The 20015-nt window shown below is 38.0% G+C and overlaps 1 protein-coding gene across 2 annotated transcripts in view; it reads right to left on the bottom strand.

Annotated features, from left to right (window-relative positions):
* Positions 1 to 1300: 1300 nt before the first annotated feature.
* The window catches only part of NPAS3 (neuronal PAS domain protein 3), a 607366-nt gene continuing 588651 nt past the window's right edge, over positions 1301 to 20015 (bottom strand). For both annotated transcript variants that reach the window (XM_042047597.1, XM_042047598.1), the window contains 3 exons: positions 11685 to 11832; positions 8459 to 8574; positions 1301 to 5588 (listed from right to left, as the gene is read on the bottom strand). In XM_042047597.1, the coding sequence (XP_041903531.1) occupies positions 4279 to 5588; positions 8459 to 8574; positions 11685 to 11832 (1574 nt within the window). In that variant the 3' untranslated portion in view covers positions 1301 to 4278. The remainder of the gene's footprint in view (positions 5589 to 8458; positions 8575 to 11684; positions 11833 to 20015) is intronic.

The raw sequence follows: 20015 nt of genomic DNA, 5'->3' as shown, positions 1-20015 counted from the left end.
TGCATACTTTTTTTTTAAATCAGCCCAGCAAGCCAGATTCACATGGTCTTACTTCAGCTGAGTGTATCTTTCACTGTAGAGAGTAGTGCTGCAAACTGTGAATAGACAATTTTACTCAGCATTAATAAGGCAAACAGAATCTGACCCAGAAGGAACTAGCCCAGTAACATTAGTTTCTAAATGGACATACAGAAGATATGAGATTAGGCACTCAAAGTTGCTTAGAGATTTTGGCTATAGGCAACACTCCCCTGATTTTACACGCCCCAAATTTGCATTCTTAGAGACTGCATACTCAGCAATAACAAAATAAAGTACGCAATTTGGAAATATTTGTCACAGGTGGGAGAGGCACTGTAAAGAAAGGCAATGAAGAACTGTGGTGGGCTAGAAGGCTTCTTCTCCCTTCCTGTCCCACCCCCAGCCCCTCCCCTGCATATGCAGCAGCTGCCACAGAGTTGGCACACACTGATATGTACCTGGGGTGCCATCTCCTGTACATTAGCTTCTCTCTGCTTTTCACTGCAAAGGCCAAAACCACTTGCCCTGGGCCTTTTTTCAGAATTTATGCAGCTTACTCCCTTTTTAAGGCCAGCCACTGTGTGTGGATATCTGTGTAATCAAAACTGTATTTGGCTTTTTTTTTCCCCCTTTCATTTGTGGGACCAAGGCTTTTTGCCTTTTCAGTTCTGCACTGGCAAATGTTTCTGTCCTCAGTTGGTAAGGCAGAATGTCTAGCAGCATGACACCAACAACTTACAGGTCGCCACTCTGGGGAAAGAAAATACACATTTAATCAGCAGCCTACGTAGGATATAATGTGACTGAAGAGTTTCACTGTAACATTGTAGAGTAAAAAAATGAAAATATAAAGTGCATTTTAAATGATTAATGTAAAAAAGCTGACCTCTTCCAGTGTGCATTAATCAAGAAAAAAATGCACACTTTCTATAGTGGTTAATGTTGCAGGTCCATTATTTGGCTTTGATAATGTGCATAAAAATGCTCAATATGACAATGAGTTGGGGTAGCTGAAAATTTAGAATGGTGGCAAGTTTGTTGTAGTATTTGGATTAGCATTCTTAACCTACATCTTGACAGCTTCTTTTCTTCATTTCACAAGTGTTAATAAAATCTTGCTTTTTCCTCTTTGATTTTAGTTATTTTTTTCTTGTATTTTAGTTCTTTTCTTTTTTTTTTTTTTTTTTTGACAAAAGGATTAAAAAATACCTGCTCAAACAAATACTACCAGCATTCATTAGTCAGGATGGTTATATGTAAAAGAAATGATGCCAGATAGTAACAAATCCAAGAGAAGTTTATTATGAAAATGGCACCTGCGGGATGAAAAAAAATTAAGTTACATAAAGACAACCATGTATGACATGTATGAGAATCTACAAAAGTATAAAAAGAACCCTGTTGTAAATGAAGTATGTACATTTCTGATTTGCAGCATTATCAATGATCAATGAAAAAAATGTTTCAAATAAGCCAGGCACTCAAGAAGTTAGATTCGGTTAGCTTAACACAAAATAAATGTACCATAGCTGTCACTTTTTAACATTTTAATTTTTTTATATTGTAGAGTTGGTAACACTGCTAAGATTTATACGAACAGAATCCCTTTCCCCGTTATTCAGCTACTTGGCACCAGTCTCCTCATAAAAGATTTCATATATTTGTACAAGAAATAGTTAAAAACACAGACACAGTCTTCACAGGTAATGAAGTTTTTTTTTCATTTTGTAATTTTAAACACTATGGATTTAGACAGCAGCTGTGATTATCTGTTAGTTTAAATCACCAGAAATCATTTTGACACAACACAGAAACATTTATAAAAAAAACCCAAAAACAACAACAGCTGTCTAGCTGTTCTTTGTAGCTGATAGGTGCAGTCCTTTGATTGTTCCATAGCTAGAGCAGAGCTTCCAAAATTAAACTTTGAATTTCCCAATCAGCTTTCTCACCTTTTTCAGACCTACTTAAATCCTTCCTATGGAACCTTTAAAAGCTCATTAATTAAATTTCTAGCGTCCAATTCCTTTTTTGCTATGACTCCTCTGTGTCTTGGACCTACTTCTCAAATTCAAAGCTACAGCAGAAATTGACTCAACGCAGTGAGTGATCAAAAATTCGAAGGACAGCTGAGTCAATACATTAGCATTGCACACATAAGTGAATATATATGACAATTCTAAGCTCAGTTTCCTTTTTAAACAATGCCAGTTGACCTTTGAAAGAATTTCCTATCTCACTGGTAATTGCTCTACATATTGCTCTGCCAGCCTACCTAGGAGAAAACCAAAGAAATGCACCCTCTGCTTACAGTTCGAGCACAAGGACTCAGGGAATGTTAACAACTGAGGCTATATGGCGTCAATTTGCTTAATATATCTGAGCATTACTCTGTAGTGCATTGTGGGGTACACTGAAAGAGTAAGTCATACCCAGAATTCCTCTGTGGGAAAAATGGCTCCATTAACCTTGAGCTAGTTAAGAGTCTTTTATCTCTGAGAGTGAAGAAGAGAGAGCGAGAGATCGAGAGAAAGAGAGAGGGGAAACATGTGGAGGAGGAGGGGAGAAAGGAAGGGGGAGAGAGGGGTTTGAGAATACACAACAGCAAAGCAACAGCAGAAATTAAAAGGTATACAGACAGTGGAAGCAGCATAAGGTGACATTACAGAGGAAGGCCACCACACAAAAACCACTAACCCCCAAGAATCACTGGTTCACTAGGACTGCAGGAATGGGACTTTACCACTCCGGACTAGAGATAAAGCACAGAGAAGACAAAGGACAAAACAACTACATTAGCTTAGTATATACTGCATATAGTAACACACATTGAAACTGCAATGGGACTGACAGCCAAGGACACTTACACATTGTACACATTACAGTTCTCACATCTGTTATTAGATGCCTTAACAAACAGCTGCCAAAGATGGAGTGGAAGAAGAATTTATATTTGACAGTCATTTGGAGTGTTTGACACTACACTGTGATTTCTGGCAACAAAGACAAAATAGGAGATTTCTTTTCTTTTACTTAATGTGCAGTTTTCAGTTGTAGTTATCTATTTCAAGCTTATTAACCCATCCTTTAGTTTTAAAACATATTGGTTTCAACACTAGAAATAAGGAAAGCGAAAACAATAAAAAATACCCAAATCAACGAACAAAAAGAAATTTACAACCTTCCCTCTATAATATTAAATGAAAAACAAAATAAAACATGTTAAATAGTTCTTCTGTTTTTTTTTTCTTTTTACTCTGAAGTGTTATTTGATGTTGTAAAATTAGACTCAGTTACACTGAGAAAAGAATAAAGCAAAACAATATGCACCTAAGAAACTGCTCCTCCCGTCAATTAAATTGAGTTTTTTGTTTTTAAGCACTTTTTGAAAAAGGCTTCCTGACCCATTTAAATTTGATGTGAGGCTATGCTTGTTAGTTTGGAGGTAACAAATTTTAAGTCCTGCAGCAAATGTTAATGAGGGCTTTTGTCTTAACTAACCAAGGAGACTGCAGCACCCCACTACAAACCAGTACGGAACACATTCTTTCCAAAAAACCCAGCCCACAAGCTGCATATTGTATGAAGACATTACAGATTAATAAATGATAGCACCATGGTTTTAGAAATTAAGTTAAAGTTTCAGTAATTAACATTTAGTCCAACTTTTTAACATTCTAGTCACAGGCCAGAAATTAACTTTTTAAGAACCCAAATTATTTTATGTGCAAGTAAGAAAATCTTAACCATAAAAAGAGAATTAAACTCTGCATAAAATTCTAAAATACTATCCCCTATTTTAAAGGAATTAGGAACAAAACCCCCTTTTCATTTGACTTAGTCAAACAGGGCACATTGTTTATGCTTGTCTCTTTTAATCTTGATCATATCAAGATCATTTTGAAGTAAAACCAATGGTTGTCACTTTAAAATCTCTTTACCACAACACTGAGTATTCTATGGCAGAGGCATACACATATTAAAGGCATCTTAATAAAGATGCAAAGGAAAAAACACACATCTTAGAAGAAGACAAAATGGCAGGCAACTGGTACTTCGACTCTTTGAAGGCAAAAATAAAAAAATATCTTTACATTAAAGAATAAGTCAAGTTAAAGAGAAAGGGAATGAAATGGGGCCATCATATTGAGATAATAAGCTGACCTGCTCAAATTCAAAGTGCTAGAATTAAAGGTCTAAATTAAAACATAGTCTATGCCTCAGAGTATAACACTGAACACAGTATGTGGTCATATTTCAATCCTCTTTCCGTTCCAGAGTCTGTGTAGTGTGAATGCCATTGCTGTACACAGGAAATGGAAGAGTGGAAAAAAGTCCTTCGGCAGTTGTGAACACATTCCCTGCAGGCATTTGGGTCAGACTGGCCCCGCTCACAGCACTTCCAAATGGTCCCGACATATTGAGTCGGTGAACGTGGTGGTAGAGCATTTCCATCGGTGTTTTAGGATCCAGACCAAAGCTGGGGCTGTTAACATCAACAAAGTTAACAGCATGGGTATTGGGGAGGAGGTTGCCCTGCATGGCTAAGGTAACTTCAGCTGGAGCATACCGAATAGTGCCAGTGGTATAGACCCTCTGAGCAGCAGTGCTGGTCGCAGCAAGGGTTCCCGTTACCCTGTGAACCAAAGGAAGCACCACATTGCCTGCTTGTAACCTCTGAAGGGCTTCCAGGTCCCCAGTGTACAACAAAGAGTTGGAAGTTGTGGGACCTCCTGGATGTTTGTCCCTTGGAGATGCTGAAAGTGGGGGTGACAAAGGGTCAGAGGACACTGGAGCCAAGGCCGAGTTGGATGAGGTGCTGAACTGAGTTTTACGGCTGGCAGTATTTTCAGTCCCCGGTGGGGTGAGAACAGAGTCTGGAATGGAGACATGTAAACTACTGCTGGCTTGGGGGGAAGGGAAGTGCTCGGAACTGGGGGGCTTGGTCATACTGTAGGGTGATTCATTCCTTGAGATTTCCCTGTTGGGTGGGTAATTCCAAATACTGCTATCATTATCAAAATTGATAGGTTCTGAGATTTCTGTTTTAATTTTGAGCACTGAGGCACTGTTTGGTGACGAGAGCAGCTGGGGCTGGTCCACCAAAGCTGAGTCAAGTCCATTTGGACTTGAGGTGCTTGACAGCCTTCTCCGGGTCATGCTGCCTCCCTTTTGCTTTTTTCTCCTCTTCTTCCTCTTCTGATGTTTGCTGGAAGACTGGGCATTTACTTCACCTGCACTGTCTGAGTCCTTGGCACTGTCGGAGGTCAGCGATTCACAGTTCTGCAACCGCAAGTCTGACTCACTCTCAACATAGCGCTCCACCTTGATCTGCATAGAGCCAAGAGTGCCAAAACTGTCCTCAGGGGCCTTTTGATTCTCGAAGTCTGAGTTTTCAAAGCTGTCATCACTGTCCCTGCTGTCCTGGTTGCTGGAGCTGTTCCCATCATCATTACAGTTCATTTCATTATCTGACTGATTTCCTGACTTTTTCCTGTCGGATTCAGGGTCTTCACTGTTTTCTGACTGGTTTCCTTTCTCATCTGACTTTGAGTTCTCATTGTCCTCTGGAGCAAAATGAAAGTGAAACAAACCATTAGCAATAGGAACATAGTAGTATAATCCAAGTCCAGATTTCTACCTACCAATGAGGTTGGATTTGCTTTAAACTTTTTTGGCAAAAGATGTTCTCTTCTGTAGAGCTGCATTTTTTTTTCAGGATTGTGTTGGGAGAGTTTTGCTCACCATGAATGTCTCTGACTCAGGACTGTTAATGCACTAGAAGCCTATGCTATATGGCTGCACCTCGACTGAGGGAGACTTTTCATCTGTTCACTGGACAAGAATCACGTTGACAGCTGTGAGCACAATGGCATTGTAGCTGTGCCATCCAAAGAGGACTCAGTGAACAATCCTATTATCACTATTATGTTTTGGTGACTGTTCTTTCACATCCATGTTCTCCTACAGTGGGCAGGTGTCTAGGTATAGCACTATTTACTAATGAAGATTCTAGTACTCTCATCTCAATTCCCTCTGACCACTGCCACTTTTGAAGTGGCATAGAGTCTCTGGCTGCAGTGGAATTACTGCTGATTTCCTCCTGCATGGGAGGAGCAGCAAGTCATATGTGTATAAATCTGAATGAATGAATAAACCAATTAAAATGAATGAATAAACCAGTTTATTGTTAAAACAATTTTGTTATGTTGCTAGACTGTCTTCTCATGGTCTCCTAAAGTACAACGAATATAAAAAAATACAGAAAAAATTATCAGCCAGCGAATTAAATTCTTGATTGATCCAATTCATCTAAGGACCATTGAAAATAGCACAGCTACAGCACTGAGAAGCTGTCACTCTTCTTGCCTGAATTCATTTAATTATAATTCTAATATGGGTGAGATAAACACTCTAACCCACTGGACTTAGAGAGCTAAAGCAGCTTTGAGACTGAATATGCTCCATTATCACACTATGTTTGAAAGGGTCACGAAAGGTTTCAGGAAACCCTGTCCTTTACAGACCAGCCAGAAATCTTTTGTTGCCTAATAAAAGATGTTTTTCACTCATCAGAGCCAAGTACTACCCTTTTCAATATACTAGTTTTAGGGGACAGGGGAAGGGCCAGTTTGCCTCTAAAGATATTGGTTCCTTCTGGAGCTAAGTCAATACCAAACAATTTCCCAGAAGTGCCGAAGGCGGGTTTGACAGGAAAGCTGCCCGAGCATTCAGGACACTGCACTTCACAAGTCACTTAGTGGGACTTTTGCTTGTGTTAGCAGCAGCAGAGAGACCCTTCCTTTTGAAAAATAAAACCTACAGAAGCTACGTAGCAGCTGTAAACCCCTAAGTCTCATCCAGCTTTTTGTTCCACCTAGGACTGAATTTTTCCTACAATTTTTTTTTCCTTTTTTCAAAGATGCTTTCTTTTAAGGCCATGGTTTCTAGCTGATGAAGAGTGGTCTTAGAGGGAGGTGGTCTAACGCTGCACAATATTTGCCTGGGATTATGTTAGAGCTTGAACTGAACTTGTAGGTTTCATGCAAAAGGCTGGTCCAATTTCAGGTCCTTTGGCATTTCTATTTAATTCCTTTGTAATAAACAAGCCCCTGAGTCTTCTGTTTTCCAAGACTCACAGACATCTCCTTCTGAGATGTCGATATCTGTGCACCTTTGGAATGCTGTCTTGCTCTGCATCAGCTTTAGAAGTCATGAATGTACGTGTACTTCTCACGTTCTCACCTGGAGAAACTTCCAGTGCATATGGGAAATGCAAACTGTTCTCCACATATGTGTTATTTGGCTATTTAGGAACAAGACAGCATAAAGGAAGCACTGGGAATGGATGAAGAGATTCCCAATGACAGTGGTCAGCAAGCCTGCACATTGACGTAAACCATCAAACCAAGCTGTCAAAGGGGAACAAATAAAAGCAAAAGATGAAAGAGAACAGCAATATCATAGAATATTAAGGCCTGATCCTCTTCTTGCTTTTTCTTGATTTATATCACTATGATCCATTTTCTCCAGAGTGTTTTTGGTTGTTATCATAGACATGAGAGAAAAATCATCCATCCATCCATCCATCCATCCATCCATCCATCCATCCATCTATCTATCTATCTATCTATCTATCTATCTATCTATCTATCTAATTAATCTATCTATCCATCCATCCATCCATCCATCTATCTTGCATATGACAACTGAGTAACATCATTACTTCTCCGGCACCAGGAAAGCACACTTCTTTCAAGGCCAGATGATTTGCACCTGTGCCTAGGTAATCACTATTAAAACTAACAGGGAATTTGTGAACCATCTGTGCCCTGGACCATCTGCACAGATGTAGGACTAATCTACACATAGAGCTTGACAAGTACACTCAGCTTTTGAAAACCAGCTGAAGTCCCAGACTCAAAGAGCTCAGAAACAAGTTCTTGAACCCACATCTTTTAATTTAATATAACTTTTAACCCAAGAAAACTCTCAAATTTTTCAATCTTCACTGCCCCCTAGTGAGACTCTTCAAGAATGTATTTTTACAGGAAAAAGAGTCATAAAGATTGACAGTAGAGACCTGTCTGCAGAATGTCTGCTTACTTTGGAAAGAGAAGAACTAGAATTTTATCCAACTGTTGCAATCCCAAGTCCTCTGCACAAGGCACAATACCTGTTCATAAGCACAGCTGGGAAATCAAATATTTAGTTTGGTGTTATGTAGACAAGAATGCATGGAGAAAGTGAAGAGAAATTCTGAGGGAATGGAAATGCTGTCATTAAAAGATTTTGCTAGTGTTTTTCAATTTAATATGATTTTTAAAATTTGTTATAATGGAAAAATAATTGAGAAGTAAAAGCAGCTGGAAAGCTGACTGTGGAGCTGTCATGATATGAACCTCTTGTGGGCGTAAAGGCACACCATGTGTGTTACCTGAGTTGTCCTTTGAGTCCGATTCAGAGTCAGAGGTCTCCGAGGATTCTGAGGTTTTCTCTGGCAGATGAGGAAGCTGTGCAATATCCATTGGAGTGTCCTTGTACTCTGGGTTACTGAAGAGGATACAGCAAATATAAACACAATTGGATGGTTTGCAGTTTCATGATTTTTTCGTCTTGTCATATCAAAGTTCAGGAACAAAGAACATAAATAGGAAGAACATCAGAGTAAACACAGAAACATATATTTTTGGCTCCTCAGAGCTTCACAGCAGGAATTTTGTGAAGGTTTATTTTAATACTGCAGTCAAATACTTTTATTGACCTTGTTTGATTCTAGTGAAGTTTTAGAGCTTTCAAGGCATCCTTACTGAAGTGGGACATCATGGCTTGTGTGATACCTAGAAGTAAAGCTACACTGTGTAATCATCCAACAACAAAATATCTTGATTTCAATCCCATTACTGTGCCTGGGAGGACAGAGAAGGTGTTTTAACTTTTCCAATCTGTTTCTCGCCCACTGGCAGTGTCTATTAGAGTTACCTCTGTAAAATGTTCTCTATCAACCTTGCCAGAGTCCTCTCAATACCTGTTTTTCTCAACATCCCAGTTTTCCACACTTTAATCAAGCATATCATACATAAAGTTATTAAGAAGGTGCTCAGCTAGGGCTAAAGGAAGTGACCACTGCTCCAAAGAATCTGGCCAAAAATTGGATGAAATAGGTTATATATTTTTTAAACACTGCACACATACATCCACATCAGCAAGAAACCAAAAACAACCTCTCTAACTATATGACAGATGCACATGTGCATGTTAAGATGCATATGTTAGGGATAAAGAACTGTCAACACACCCATTATAATCATATCTTCATCTGCTCATGTGGTGCTCACCTGTGACTTGTTAGCAATGAACATGACTGCAATCTAAAAAAGCTATACTGCCAGAGAAATGGAAGAAAACCCCTACAACACCATGCTTTTGCTTGGTTTGTACCTTTCAAAATGTGTTCCTTCCCTAAATCCATGCAACTGCAGAGGAACAGACATAGCTAAACATAACTGGCATAGGAATATTAAAAATAACAAAGTCTTTAATAATTTTTGAATAGGTGAGCATTTCCATGCAGTTCAAATTCAAGTCTGGAAAATCCACAGTCCTGCATAGAACTATATGAGGCAGCACTGGGGGTGCCTGACACACTACCACAATGACAGTGTGCTGATATTCAGCCTCTTAGATTGTACTGTGAAAACTCAGAGTTCACACAGATCACACTGAGATACCATCTTACGATTATCATCTTTATGGCTTTGTCCTGACAAAGTGACTTTGTTCTGTTGCATCCCAGGGCAGTCCCCAAATTTGCCCCCTCCAAGCAAAAGATGTTTGAGGGCTTTCGCACTGTGAATAACAGGTTGCTAGAACAAGAACAGCATTAATCCTCCCTGTCACTATAATTAGTCTATCCTTTTACAGACAGCTGAATCATACTTTCTAATGCATGGACATGTATACAGACCAGTACTCCTGCTACGGGTAGACCTAATTATGCCTTGATCTGTTATTAAAATATTATTTGGACATTTGGATCTTTTGTGGATTCCAGTAAAAGGAGAAATCCAATTTAAAAATACAAATTCAGTGAAGATGTTAATATTTCTCTAACAGACTGCTGAGTGGAATACAGCAGAAAAGTCAGGTTCTGGGAGGTGACCTGGGGAAGACCACGCTGCTTTTCTTTTTTTTTTGTTAGGTATATTCTGCTTGTAGAGAAAATTATTTTGTGGGATGTTTGTGGACTAGGTTCACCTATTGTCTGGAAAGTAGCAAAGGGGACAGAGACAGCTGTTCATAATTCTTATGGACCACTTTTACAGCTAGAGCTGGGAAATATGAGAACATTTCAGGGCATTTTGAAGCCCTGTTAAGGACTGGGGCAGTGAAGCTGTATTTCCAGTTCAGAATTGTCAGCCTTAAGCTGATCTCCTGAAATGTTGCATTCTGTCTAACACTTGCAAAAAAGAGACAAGAAAGTAGCAGGATAAGGATATATTCAGAAAAGCCTGTGCTCAACCATATCAGGCCAGAAACACGCAAGTCCCAGTGAAAACTCTGCTGCTGTGGAAGGTTTCCCACAGTACCCCTTCAATGCTCTCCTGCCAGGGGTTGCTTCCTTCTCTTCCCCAAAAGGGGAATCAAAAGCATTTCAGCATGCAAGTTTAGGCAGGCACAGCCTCTTCAGGCCTTGCTGGACTTGGCATAATAAGTCACAATCTAACCCCTAGACATCACTTTGAACTCCCATGGCATCAAAGGGAATGTAACAAACCATGACAAGCAACTTAAAAGGAGAACATGCCAGAAAATGACAATTGCATTACATGACAATCTCAAGGTTTCAAATTTTACTTGTTTGTTTGTTCTGCTTTGGAATGAAACAGAAAATCTCCCAATCTTATTGAACATTTTCACAAAACAGAATGCATTGAAAGGTATTTTCAGATGAGAAAGGTCAGGTTTATAATTCACTGTCTCTCAGTGACTGTTGGTTTTCCCTTGAGCTCTGAAACCAGTCCTTTAAAAATACTTTGGTAAAACAGAATTTCTCAGGGAACAGCCTTTCATTCAAGCCATCACTACTATTTCTGTTTAAAATAGTTCTAATAGCTTAAAATAGTACTTTATAGTACTTTAATTTTTAAATCCTATTTTGCATTTTTCAGTGTGAATATTATTTGATGCTTATAGGAACAACAAAGTAGTTTGAGCCTTTTTTGTCTTGAGAAAGTTCCTCTCTCTGGAGTGAACTGGCAAATGCCTTTCAGAGATAACTTTTTTTTTTTGCATACCAGCATTTTGCTTCCCTGCATTTTTAATATCTAAATAAAACTGTGCCGAACAATTCACACCAGATTTTATAACACAGTTACTGAAAGTTGGTGTGGATATTTTTTATCTTTGAGCTCAGGTTGAGAGGATTTCAGGGCATGCAATAAAATGGTGGAGGATTTATCTCAAGACTAAGGTGGAAAAATAATTCAAGAATATTCTCATGTGCTGAGACACGACAGATGACTCAATAACTATAACAAAATGGCATGGCTTTTGAGGTGGACTATATGAAAAGTTCTTCTTAACTTTCTCTAGACTTCTCACCAACAGAGACAAGCAACAGAGACAGCAGTTCAGGCAAGAGAAGTGAGTGGAAGACCTACCTAAGGAGGTAATTGACCCAAATGATATTCTTCTCGCTTGCGTTCTTGGCGTTGACAGCTATGGTTGCACTAGATTGTATCCAGATATAACCTCCATTCTTCTGCATCCAGCGGTAATACTTTGTTACACATTGACCCTTATTCAGCACTGACAGGAAAATACAAACAAAACAGAAGCAAGATACAGCACATGTTAGAATTGTGGTAAAATGATCCTCATTGTACAGCATGTCACAGGTATAAGCAGAAGATGGCTTCCTTTGGATTTAATACCAGTGAGATAACAATCAGGATCTGAAGTTCAGTATAACTAGCTATGTGTTTTACAAGTTTTTAAAGTATAATTTTATTCTGTTTTTGGAAACTCTAGTGGAAGAAGAAAAGTAAAAAAGACCGTACAAATCTCTATGGTTCACGGAATACTTATTGCTGTGTGGACATTTCCAATGCACTCAATGTCAAACTGTAAAAAAAGAAAAGGAAAAAAAGAGGCAAATTTATATGTGATTTATTCATAGCTCCTAGGTAGACCTCTTTGAGATTCTGGATATTTGAAAGGTTTGGGAAGATACTCTACCCCTGCTGCTTTGATCATTTCTCCTTATTGCAGGCGATATCAACCACTGAAATTATACATCTGTTTCTTTGATCTTGTCAAACAGAATTTACAGTTCTCAGATGAACCAAATCTCCACTGGTCAGTGGGGGAAAAGTCTTTGGAGAATTTACTTTCTACCAGAGCAAAGTAAATCCACCAACAGGCTGAGAAAGAGGCCTAAGGGAGGCACAGAATGGCTTGGTTAGAGCCAAAGAGTGACAGATCTCTCCGATGTTTGATATATGCTAGGAAACAGAGAAAGAAGTAAAAGCAATCAGTAATGCGAAACGGTGTTGTTAAATGCTCACAGCAAGATGGCTTAAAAATACAGATGTTTAAAGTAATACTTCAGCCAAAATATTGCCAAGTTGAAACGGATTTGTTTTGTATCTGATTCTTCAGTGTCAGGAGAAGGGAATGAAATGCAAATCTTTCAGTGGAGGGGAGCAGCATGTGCTTATAAAACCCATAAACCTCACAAAATCTGGGCACGGTTGTTGCTGGCCTCCCTGCATTCCTCACTATTCCCACAAAGCTTTGTGCACTAGAGGGCAGTGTGCCTTCACATTCACCGCCTGCTTTTGTCATGTCCTTGTCTCCGTCTGCTAAAATGAAAAACCTCTAACTGCTGTAATAAATTTGGCTAAATTAGCTGCTAAATGGTTATCTCAAGTAATATGTATTTGCATTAATCATCTTGCTCTAAACCAGAACAAGCCAGAGTCCTAAAGACGTAGTAAATTCATATTGTCCATTTAATTACGGCTAATAAGTGCTTCATATACAATAGTTTCATGAAGTACACTTTCTTTTTTTTTCTTTCTTTCTTTTTTTTTTTTTTTTTTTTTTTTAGAGTGAAAAGAAAAAAGTCACTTTGGAAAAGAATAAGTATTTAAGGCAGTTAAAGTTCCTACCATAAATGTGACAGATGACACTTTGGAGCTTTCAAGTTAACCAAATGTCTATACCCTAATTATACGTATGAATGTATCTATATCTAAACCCGCGTACAGCAGATATCTACAGAAAAAGATGTTTACAAAGGCAGCCATACAAACAGTGACGTTTCCTTACCTTGGAGGTATCCCTCAATCCCCACAGCAATTTTTCAACTACTAGAGAAAAATATGCATGTAAAATAGTGCAGTGTAAAGTGAATGTGAAGTGCAAGTTATGTTCAGCCCTAATATAAACAAATATTTGTATCTGGGTCTTGCTGTTTTTCAGCAGCCTCTAGTGAACTAAGTTTGTTTCTAGCAGACATCAATATTTCCCTAAATTTTTACTTTTGTATTTCAAGCTCTAAATATTCCACTGTGATCATCCATTGTCTTCAAAACCTCATTATACAGCAGAATAAATATAAAATATGAACAACTGACTACCCAGCATTTCTGTCAAACCAATGTTGTAAGCCACTTTAGAAAACAATCTCACATAAATTAGCCTAACTTTATCAGTTATGAAGAACAAGGGAAGAAAAGCACTGCTGTAAGTTTTGATTATGGTAGGCATTTCCATTTCAGTGAAATAGGACATTCAAAATACTCTGCTTACAGCTGAGTGTAAAACTGATGTGCACACAAGTGTGGAGTGATACTCTCTCTCTTCTGGAAACATGAATACCCAGAGTTGTGTGCAGGAACTAGTAAAATCTATCTGCACTTGCACCTACTAAATACACCACTATCTTCCTTGGAACAGGTTTTGTCTAGGGAGTTTACCATGCTACACAGGTGCCAAAGGACAACTGTCCACATACACATTTGAAAATCAAAGTACCAGGTGAGTCACTAGCCAGTGGCTGAAGGGCACACTGCAGTTCTGCATAGTGATAGCTATAAGGACTCAGATTCTCCAGCTCTTTTGGTCATCCTAGACAAGTCCTTCAACCCTCAGTAACTTTTATATTGGTTGTTGCACCACTGGAAAAGTCTGTCATGGACTGAACAGAGCATTCATTTCAGAACTATGGAAAGAGGAAAAGGTGCTTGCTTTCTCAAGAATGAAAATTCAGTGCATCAGAGCTATATACAAACCATCTACACTCAGAGTTCAGGCTCCCAAGTACAAAGAATACATCCAAAGAAAGTCTGAAATGCTGTATTAAAAATGAACTTTCCATGAAGTTAATCTACCTGCAAATTTCCACTCTATTTTTGGCCAGCTCAGATATATTGCCAGATACACAGAATTTTCCTTGCTGCATCTGTCTAAAGCACATTTCATATAAGAGATTTGTGGACCAAGCTCTGAAGGAAGTCCCACGATTCAATATAAAAATTCTCTCTGTAAAGAGATTCTTTGGCAGGCAAGATGCACTGTGCTGCTAAATCTGGTTCTTACCTCTTTTGAGAGTGCACTAGGCACCCCTAAGTCAGTTCTGCAAATTCACAGTGTACCTTGGAAAGAAATTTCTCAATGTGATGAAAGAAAATAATGAAACAACATTTGAAATGTTTTCTAATTTAGAGTATTTTTTAACTGCTGGCATTGCCAACCTGCAACTTAGAAATTAGCTGAGAATTTTGAGGAAAAAAAGCAATTAGAAGGAGGCATCAGGAAGGGAAATCTATCCAGTTTATTGATAACCTAGTGTTACTGAGTAAAGCCCAGTTTAATTTTAAAGATCTTCAGTTTGAAGGTACAGAGAGTCCATTAATAAAGTTACTGATTTTGAGAAGAAATTAAAGCAAAGAGTCACTCCACTCTAAGCTCTGATTGTGAAGTTATGTTTTGTAACTAGCAACAAACCACGCATTTCAGTTTAGCATAAACTTCTGAAAATGTAATGCCATGTAGATTACATCTTGAATGTTTTCAGGCAAATCCCTCACTCACTGAGCAGTGCAAATAATTTTATATTTCTATTTGTGTTATGCATGGAGTACCCAGTGTGGTAGACAAGGTGAAACTTGTGACCACATTGGTGGGATGGTGCATGTGACGGGATTATGCAGGATTGGGTTATATAATTATATACAGATAAACACACACACACACACATACATACACAAACCCTTTAATCAAAGGGACTAACTGAGGGTTAATGTTTTAAAATTGGTGACCTTTATGTCAGCTGCACAGATATATTCCCTAAAATGGTGGATGCTAAACCTGATTAAAATTTACTGAAATGTTACCTAGTTCCTCAATTTGAATTCAGTGGTTAGCATGCAAGGAGTGCACAGTATGTCATGCTAAGAACTAAAAAACCTCACTTATTTCTCAAAGTATGAATATATTGCTGTGTACACAGTTCCCAACAGAGGGATTTCAGTTTTCCTTGGTAGCTTTGTGCACAGCAATATTCTTTTAGCGGTGGAATGAAGGAGGGGGAAAAAGAAGAAACAGTCAGTGTTCTTTGCAGGAACCTATTTCTGTTAGAAAATTAAAATAAATCAGTACAAGTTTGTCTTCAGAAATATGGTTACAAAAAGAAAAAGAACATAGTTTCTTCCTGTAAGGCTGTTCTGAGAAATCAAAGCCAAAGCTTCTAAATAGTGAGTTGTGTTTTAAAAGAAGGAAGTAGCTTAATTCAGTTTGAAGAGGAGATGAAGAAATTGTGTATCAAAAGCAGGCTTTTAGTAAAGTCTCTTACAAAAGGACATTTTACTCGTGTGCATATGCATTTAAAAGCTACACTATATTGCGTATTCAGGTAAGTATTGAGTAAATAGGAAATGATGAGATCATCTTACATATTCACACAGCTTCACAAAGAGGCTCTTTATAATTGGTGAAAATATTGAGGTTACATCTGCTGTGCTATTCACCCTTCTCCTTGAAATACCTTTATCAATGACTGGATGGTATTGATACTGAACTCCTCTTGTGATAAACTTATAAGAATATTTTTAATTTACTGCATGAGGATGAAATTGCCATACTTAATACTACAGTCGGATACTTAGCTGCAGCCACAAGTACTCTTTCTACATTCACAAAACTGGCAGACGAAACATGAAAAGGAATACTGACTCTTTAATCTCCACTTCTCCACCTAAGGCCCAAGGCAAGCTGACAGGGTAACTTCATTCTGGAAACAGAGGGGTTTTTATTTTTTTAATTCTGGATTACATTTTCTTCTGCTTTTGAAAACTGTGGGCTATAGGGGAATGAACCTGGCATAGACTTAAAACAAGAACAAGTTTCTTTATCTGAAAAGTTACAGTCCTTGATGCTTACAGGAAGGTCATTTTCAAAACCCACAGGAAAAATAGCATCAGAGCCAGAAAGAGTGCATTAAGTGCCTTATTTGCTTGTAACAGAGACAGTTTTCCATTTATAACAGCTCTGAGGATCAAGTGAGTCTTTGATGTTGTAAGGACTTTCCTATAGATTTTGCAATTAGTGAGCTAGATGTTTTAAATAGTGGGTATCCACAAATTGGATTTTAGCAATGAAAAATATTTAGCAATGTTAAATGATGCTTGCTACAGTATTAGGAGCCAGACGATAGGAGGCTTGTAGACATTCAGTGAGGAATCATACGTCAACTACGTAATTCTCTGCAAGCACTTCTATTTTGGATCCACTACATGGGGTAGAGTGAGGAGGAGGGGACTTAAGCCTGCACAGTGTGAAAATGCATTGTCTACCTACCAGGCCAAAAGCAAGGCCAACAGCAGATTACTTGGAAAAGAATGCCACCTTCCCGTCACAAGAGTCCCTGTGGGTCATACTGCTCTACCTCTCTTCGTTGCACACAGTTCCTTACCAGCCCTGTCTTACTGTATCTCAACAGAGTTCTTTTAAGAAAAATACAAAGCTGATAACTGTTTTAAGAAAACACTGGTTCTGTGAGGCTTTAGAAAGCTGCATTTTTACTCACAGCATATGACCAGAGAAAGCCCTGAGTGGTGGACAGAGAACATCTTTTTTTAGCATAGGGTAGAATGCAATCTATTGTGTCAATACCACTGACTGAGACCTGGCTGCTACCGTGATATGAATATCAGACAGTAATAGTTTCTGGTTTATAAACATAAATTCATCTTTTCCTACCATAAGCAGGAAGTAGCAGATCAGGTTCATGAAAGAAAACTGTGCCTCACTGATAGCCAAACCCCCACCTAACTACTTAATTCACCTGGGATGTTCTTTTAAGCATCTACAGTCACTCTAAAAATGCTAAGTATGGCAATTGATTCATTGCTTACTTTGCAATATGAAATACTGCTTAATCTTCCAGTGTAGGGATGTTACATACACAAATATGTGATAAATTAGGCAAAATTAAGTATCAACAACCTCGCAGAAAAAAAAAAAAAAGCCTTGATCAAGCATTTAGAAACATTTGAAACCTTAAGAATGTTTAAAAACTAAGCAATACTTTTCCTGCCTCTTTGCAGAAAAGCAAATATTAAAAGTGGTCTGAGTCAAAGTATTAAAAAATGTGGATTCATATTAGGATCAAAGATTGTAACTTGTCAAATACAGTGAGGAAAGCCTTGCATGCTGCATGTGCAAATTATCTCGGATTGGGACCAGGAAGATGGTTTGTTTAAAATTAATCCTATTTTATCAGTTTATATGACATCAGTTCACAGCAGCAGTGCAAATTTACTAAAACCAAAGACACAAAAATTAGTTTTTCCCAGTACTATGGAAATAATCTTCTCCTACTTGAACAACAGAGGAACTTTTCTTCCCCTCTCCTTTTTGTAATTATTATAACATACCATTTTCCCATGGCCTAATATTTGAAATGACAACTTTATAATTATGCATAACCATGAATATTAACAAGACTATATAATTCTAGGTAAGATGTTTATTTCAAAACATTGTGTAGGTATTGATCAAATGAAATGCAATGTATTGCTAAATGCACTATTCAATGCAAGCTTATGGCATGCATATCAGAAAACTTTTCTCTGGTTTCTATAGATAAAATTGATGCAAATAAAACTAACTGTATGAGTTTATTTTATGACAGACTGAATTGAAAAATGAACAGTAGATTTTTCTACCTAGGATTCTCTAGGCTTTCTTCTCTCTTTCTTAACTTTTACTTTCCCTCATGATTTGTCTCTCTCCCCATGACTTCAATCCTGCCATAAAGTGAATGTCTTCTGCTAATATTGAAACGGTCGTTTAGAAACCCAAGCCTGCTTTGAACGCCAACTTCAGACAGAACTTCCATTATCATTAATGAACTCTCTGTTCAAACTGTAGGGGAAAATGAAATCCCAGATCCAAATTTTACCCTTAGCTACTAAAACTCAACATCAGAGGAGAAATTTGGCCCTGCTTGCTCAAGAAACTTAAATCTGTCCTCCATCTCTCCACTAACATTAATGTCCATCATATGACAACATATGTAAGATTAATGATTTTAGAATATAACCCTTTCCATGCCAAATGTATCTGCAGACTATACATAACTACATGTCCTAAAAATAGGAAAAGAGACTGAAGATTCATAAAAGTAGACTGGCAGCAATATTAATTTTATCTTTGAATTACCTAGGTTAAAGATGGTCTGTTTGTTTTAAGGGACAGAATCCCTTTAAACATTATTTCATTTCTGGGATAAGAGTCCCTGTTTGGGTACTTGGGCTGAGTGAAATGAATGATTTCCTCAGGCTAATCTCTGGAGGAAAGGCATCCAGAGCACAGTGTCATGGTGGTATGGCACAACCAAATGCTCTTTAGGACTGAAAAACAAACATTAGGCATGTGCTAAAACCAAAGTCATGATCCTTTTTTGCCTTGTATGAAAATAAAAAAATATTTTCTTTACATGCTTCCATTTCTTCAGGCTTCTTATCTCCTGTTCCCTCATCTTGCTGTATCACCACTATCTCCAGTCAAAAGGACTTAAGGGTGCCAGTGTCCAACATGGAAATCTTTGTAGGCCCATACTATGGACAGAGAGGAAGACTGTGCAGGTGGTCAGGCCAGCACTTCTGCAATACTTTGAAAACACCATACACTAGGCTGCCATCAGGATGCCAGTTGGGCTTAGACTAAGAAATAGCTAAACCCCTGACATTCCATCAGCCTAATTTAGAATCAATCTTGCTTTCTAGCGATGATAATAAACTTGTACAAACACAAGATTCACTTGTATATTTTAGCATTTTATTTCAGTCCCAGAATGTAAAAGCTGACATTGGAAACAGTTTGATTTTTTTGGTCATTGAAGATATTAAGCACTACAAGAGCATTGAAATTTCGATCTGATTAGGATAAAAATTCCTCAGGATCAAAACACTTCTTTTTTTCCCCCTACAGTTTTACTAATTGTGAGCTACTTGACATTGCAGAGTTATTCCACAGCATGATAGCAAAATATGTGAAGTATTTTACTGTTAGAAATTATCAACCCATTCTATTTGTTTTTCATGTGTTTGAGGTTATTAAGAGAATAAAAAATTATAACTGATGTGCATAAGTTAAAAGGGTTAGTTCAACTACAGCTGGTAGGCTAAACCACTAAGCAATATTTTGTACAGCAATGGATTTTTTCTACTGAACATACATAAAAGAAACCATGAATATATAACTGATTTAAAAGCAGACTGAGGGGGTAATATTCCTTGAAAAATAGGGGAGCCATGAAAAAGGTGAATGTGGAATAGTTTATTTTCAGAAAGACTGGATTATTCTAACCACTGGAAACCAGATAAAGTAGATGAGAGGGAGTGCTACCAAACATACTCATCAGAGACCTTTGCTTTATGGGAAATGAACTGCCCTGGCTCAGTGTTCCTGAGGAATTGTAT

The sequence above is a fragment of the Corvus kubaryi genome, unplaced genomic scaffold, assembly GCF_017639235.1.
Source record: "Corvus kubaryi isolate FWS band 111438036 unplaced genomic scaffold, C.kubaryi_AGA036_p1.0 66, whole genome shotgun sequence".
Taxonomy (NCBI): Eukaryota; Metazoa; Chordata; class Aves; order Passeriformes; family Corvidae; genus Corvus; species Corvus kubaryi.
This window is presented reverse-complemented; position numbering and strand designations above follow the sequence as displayed.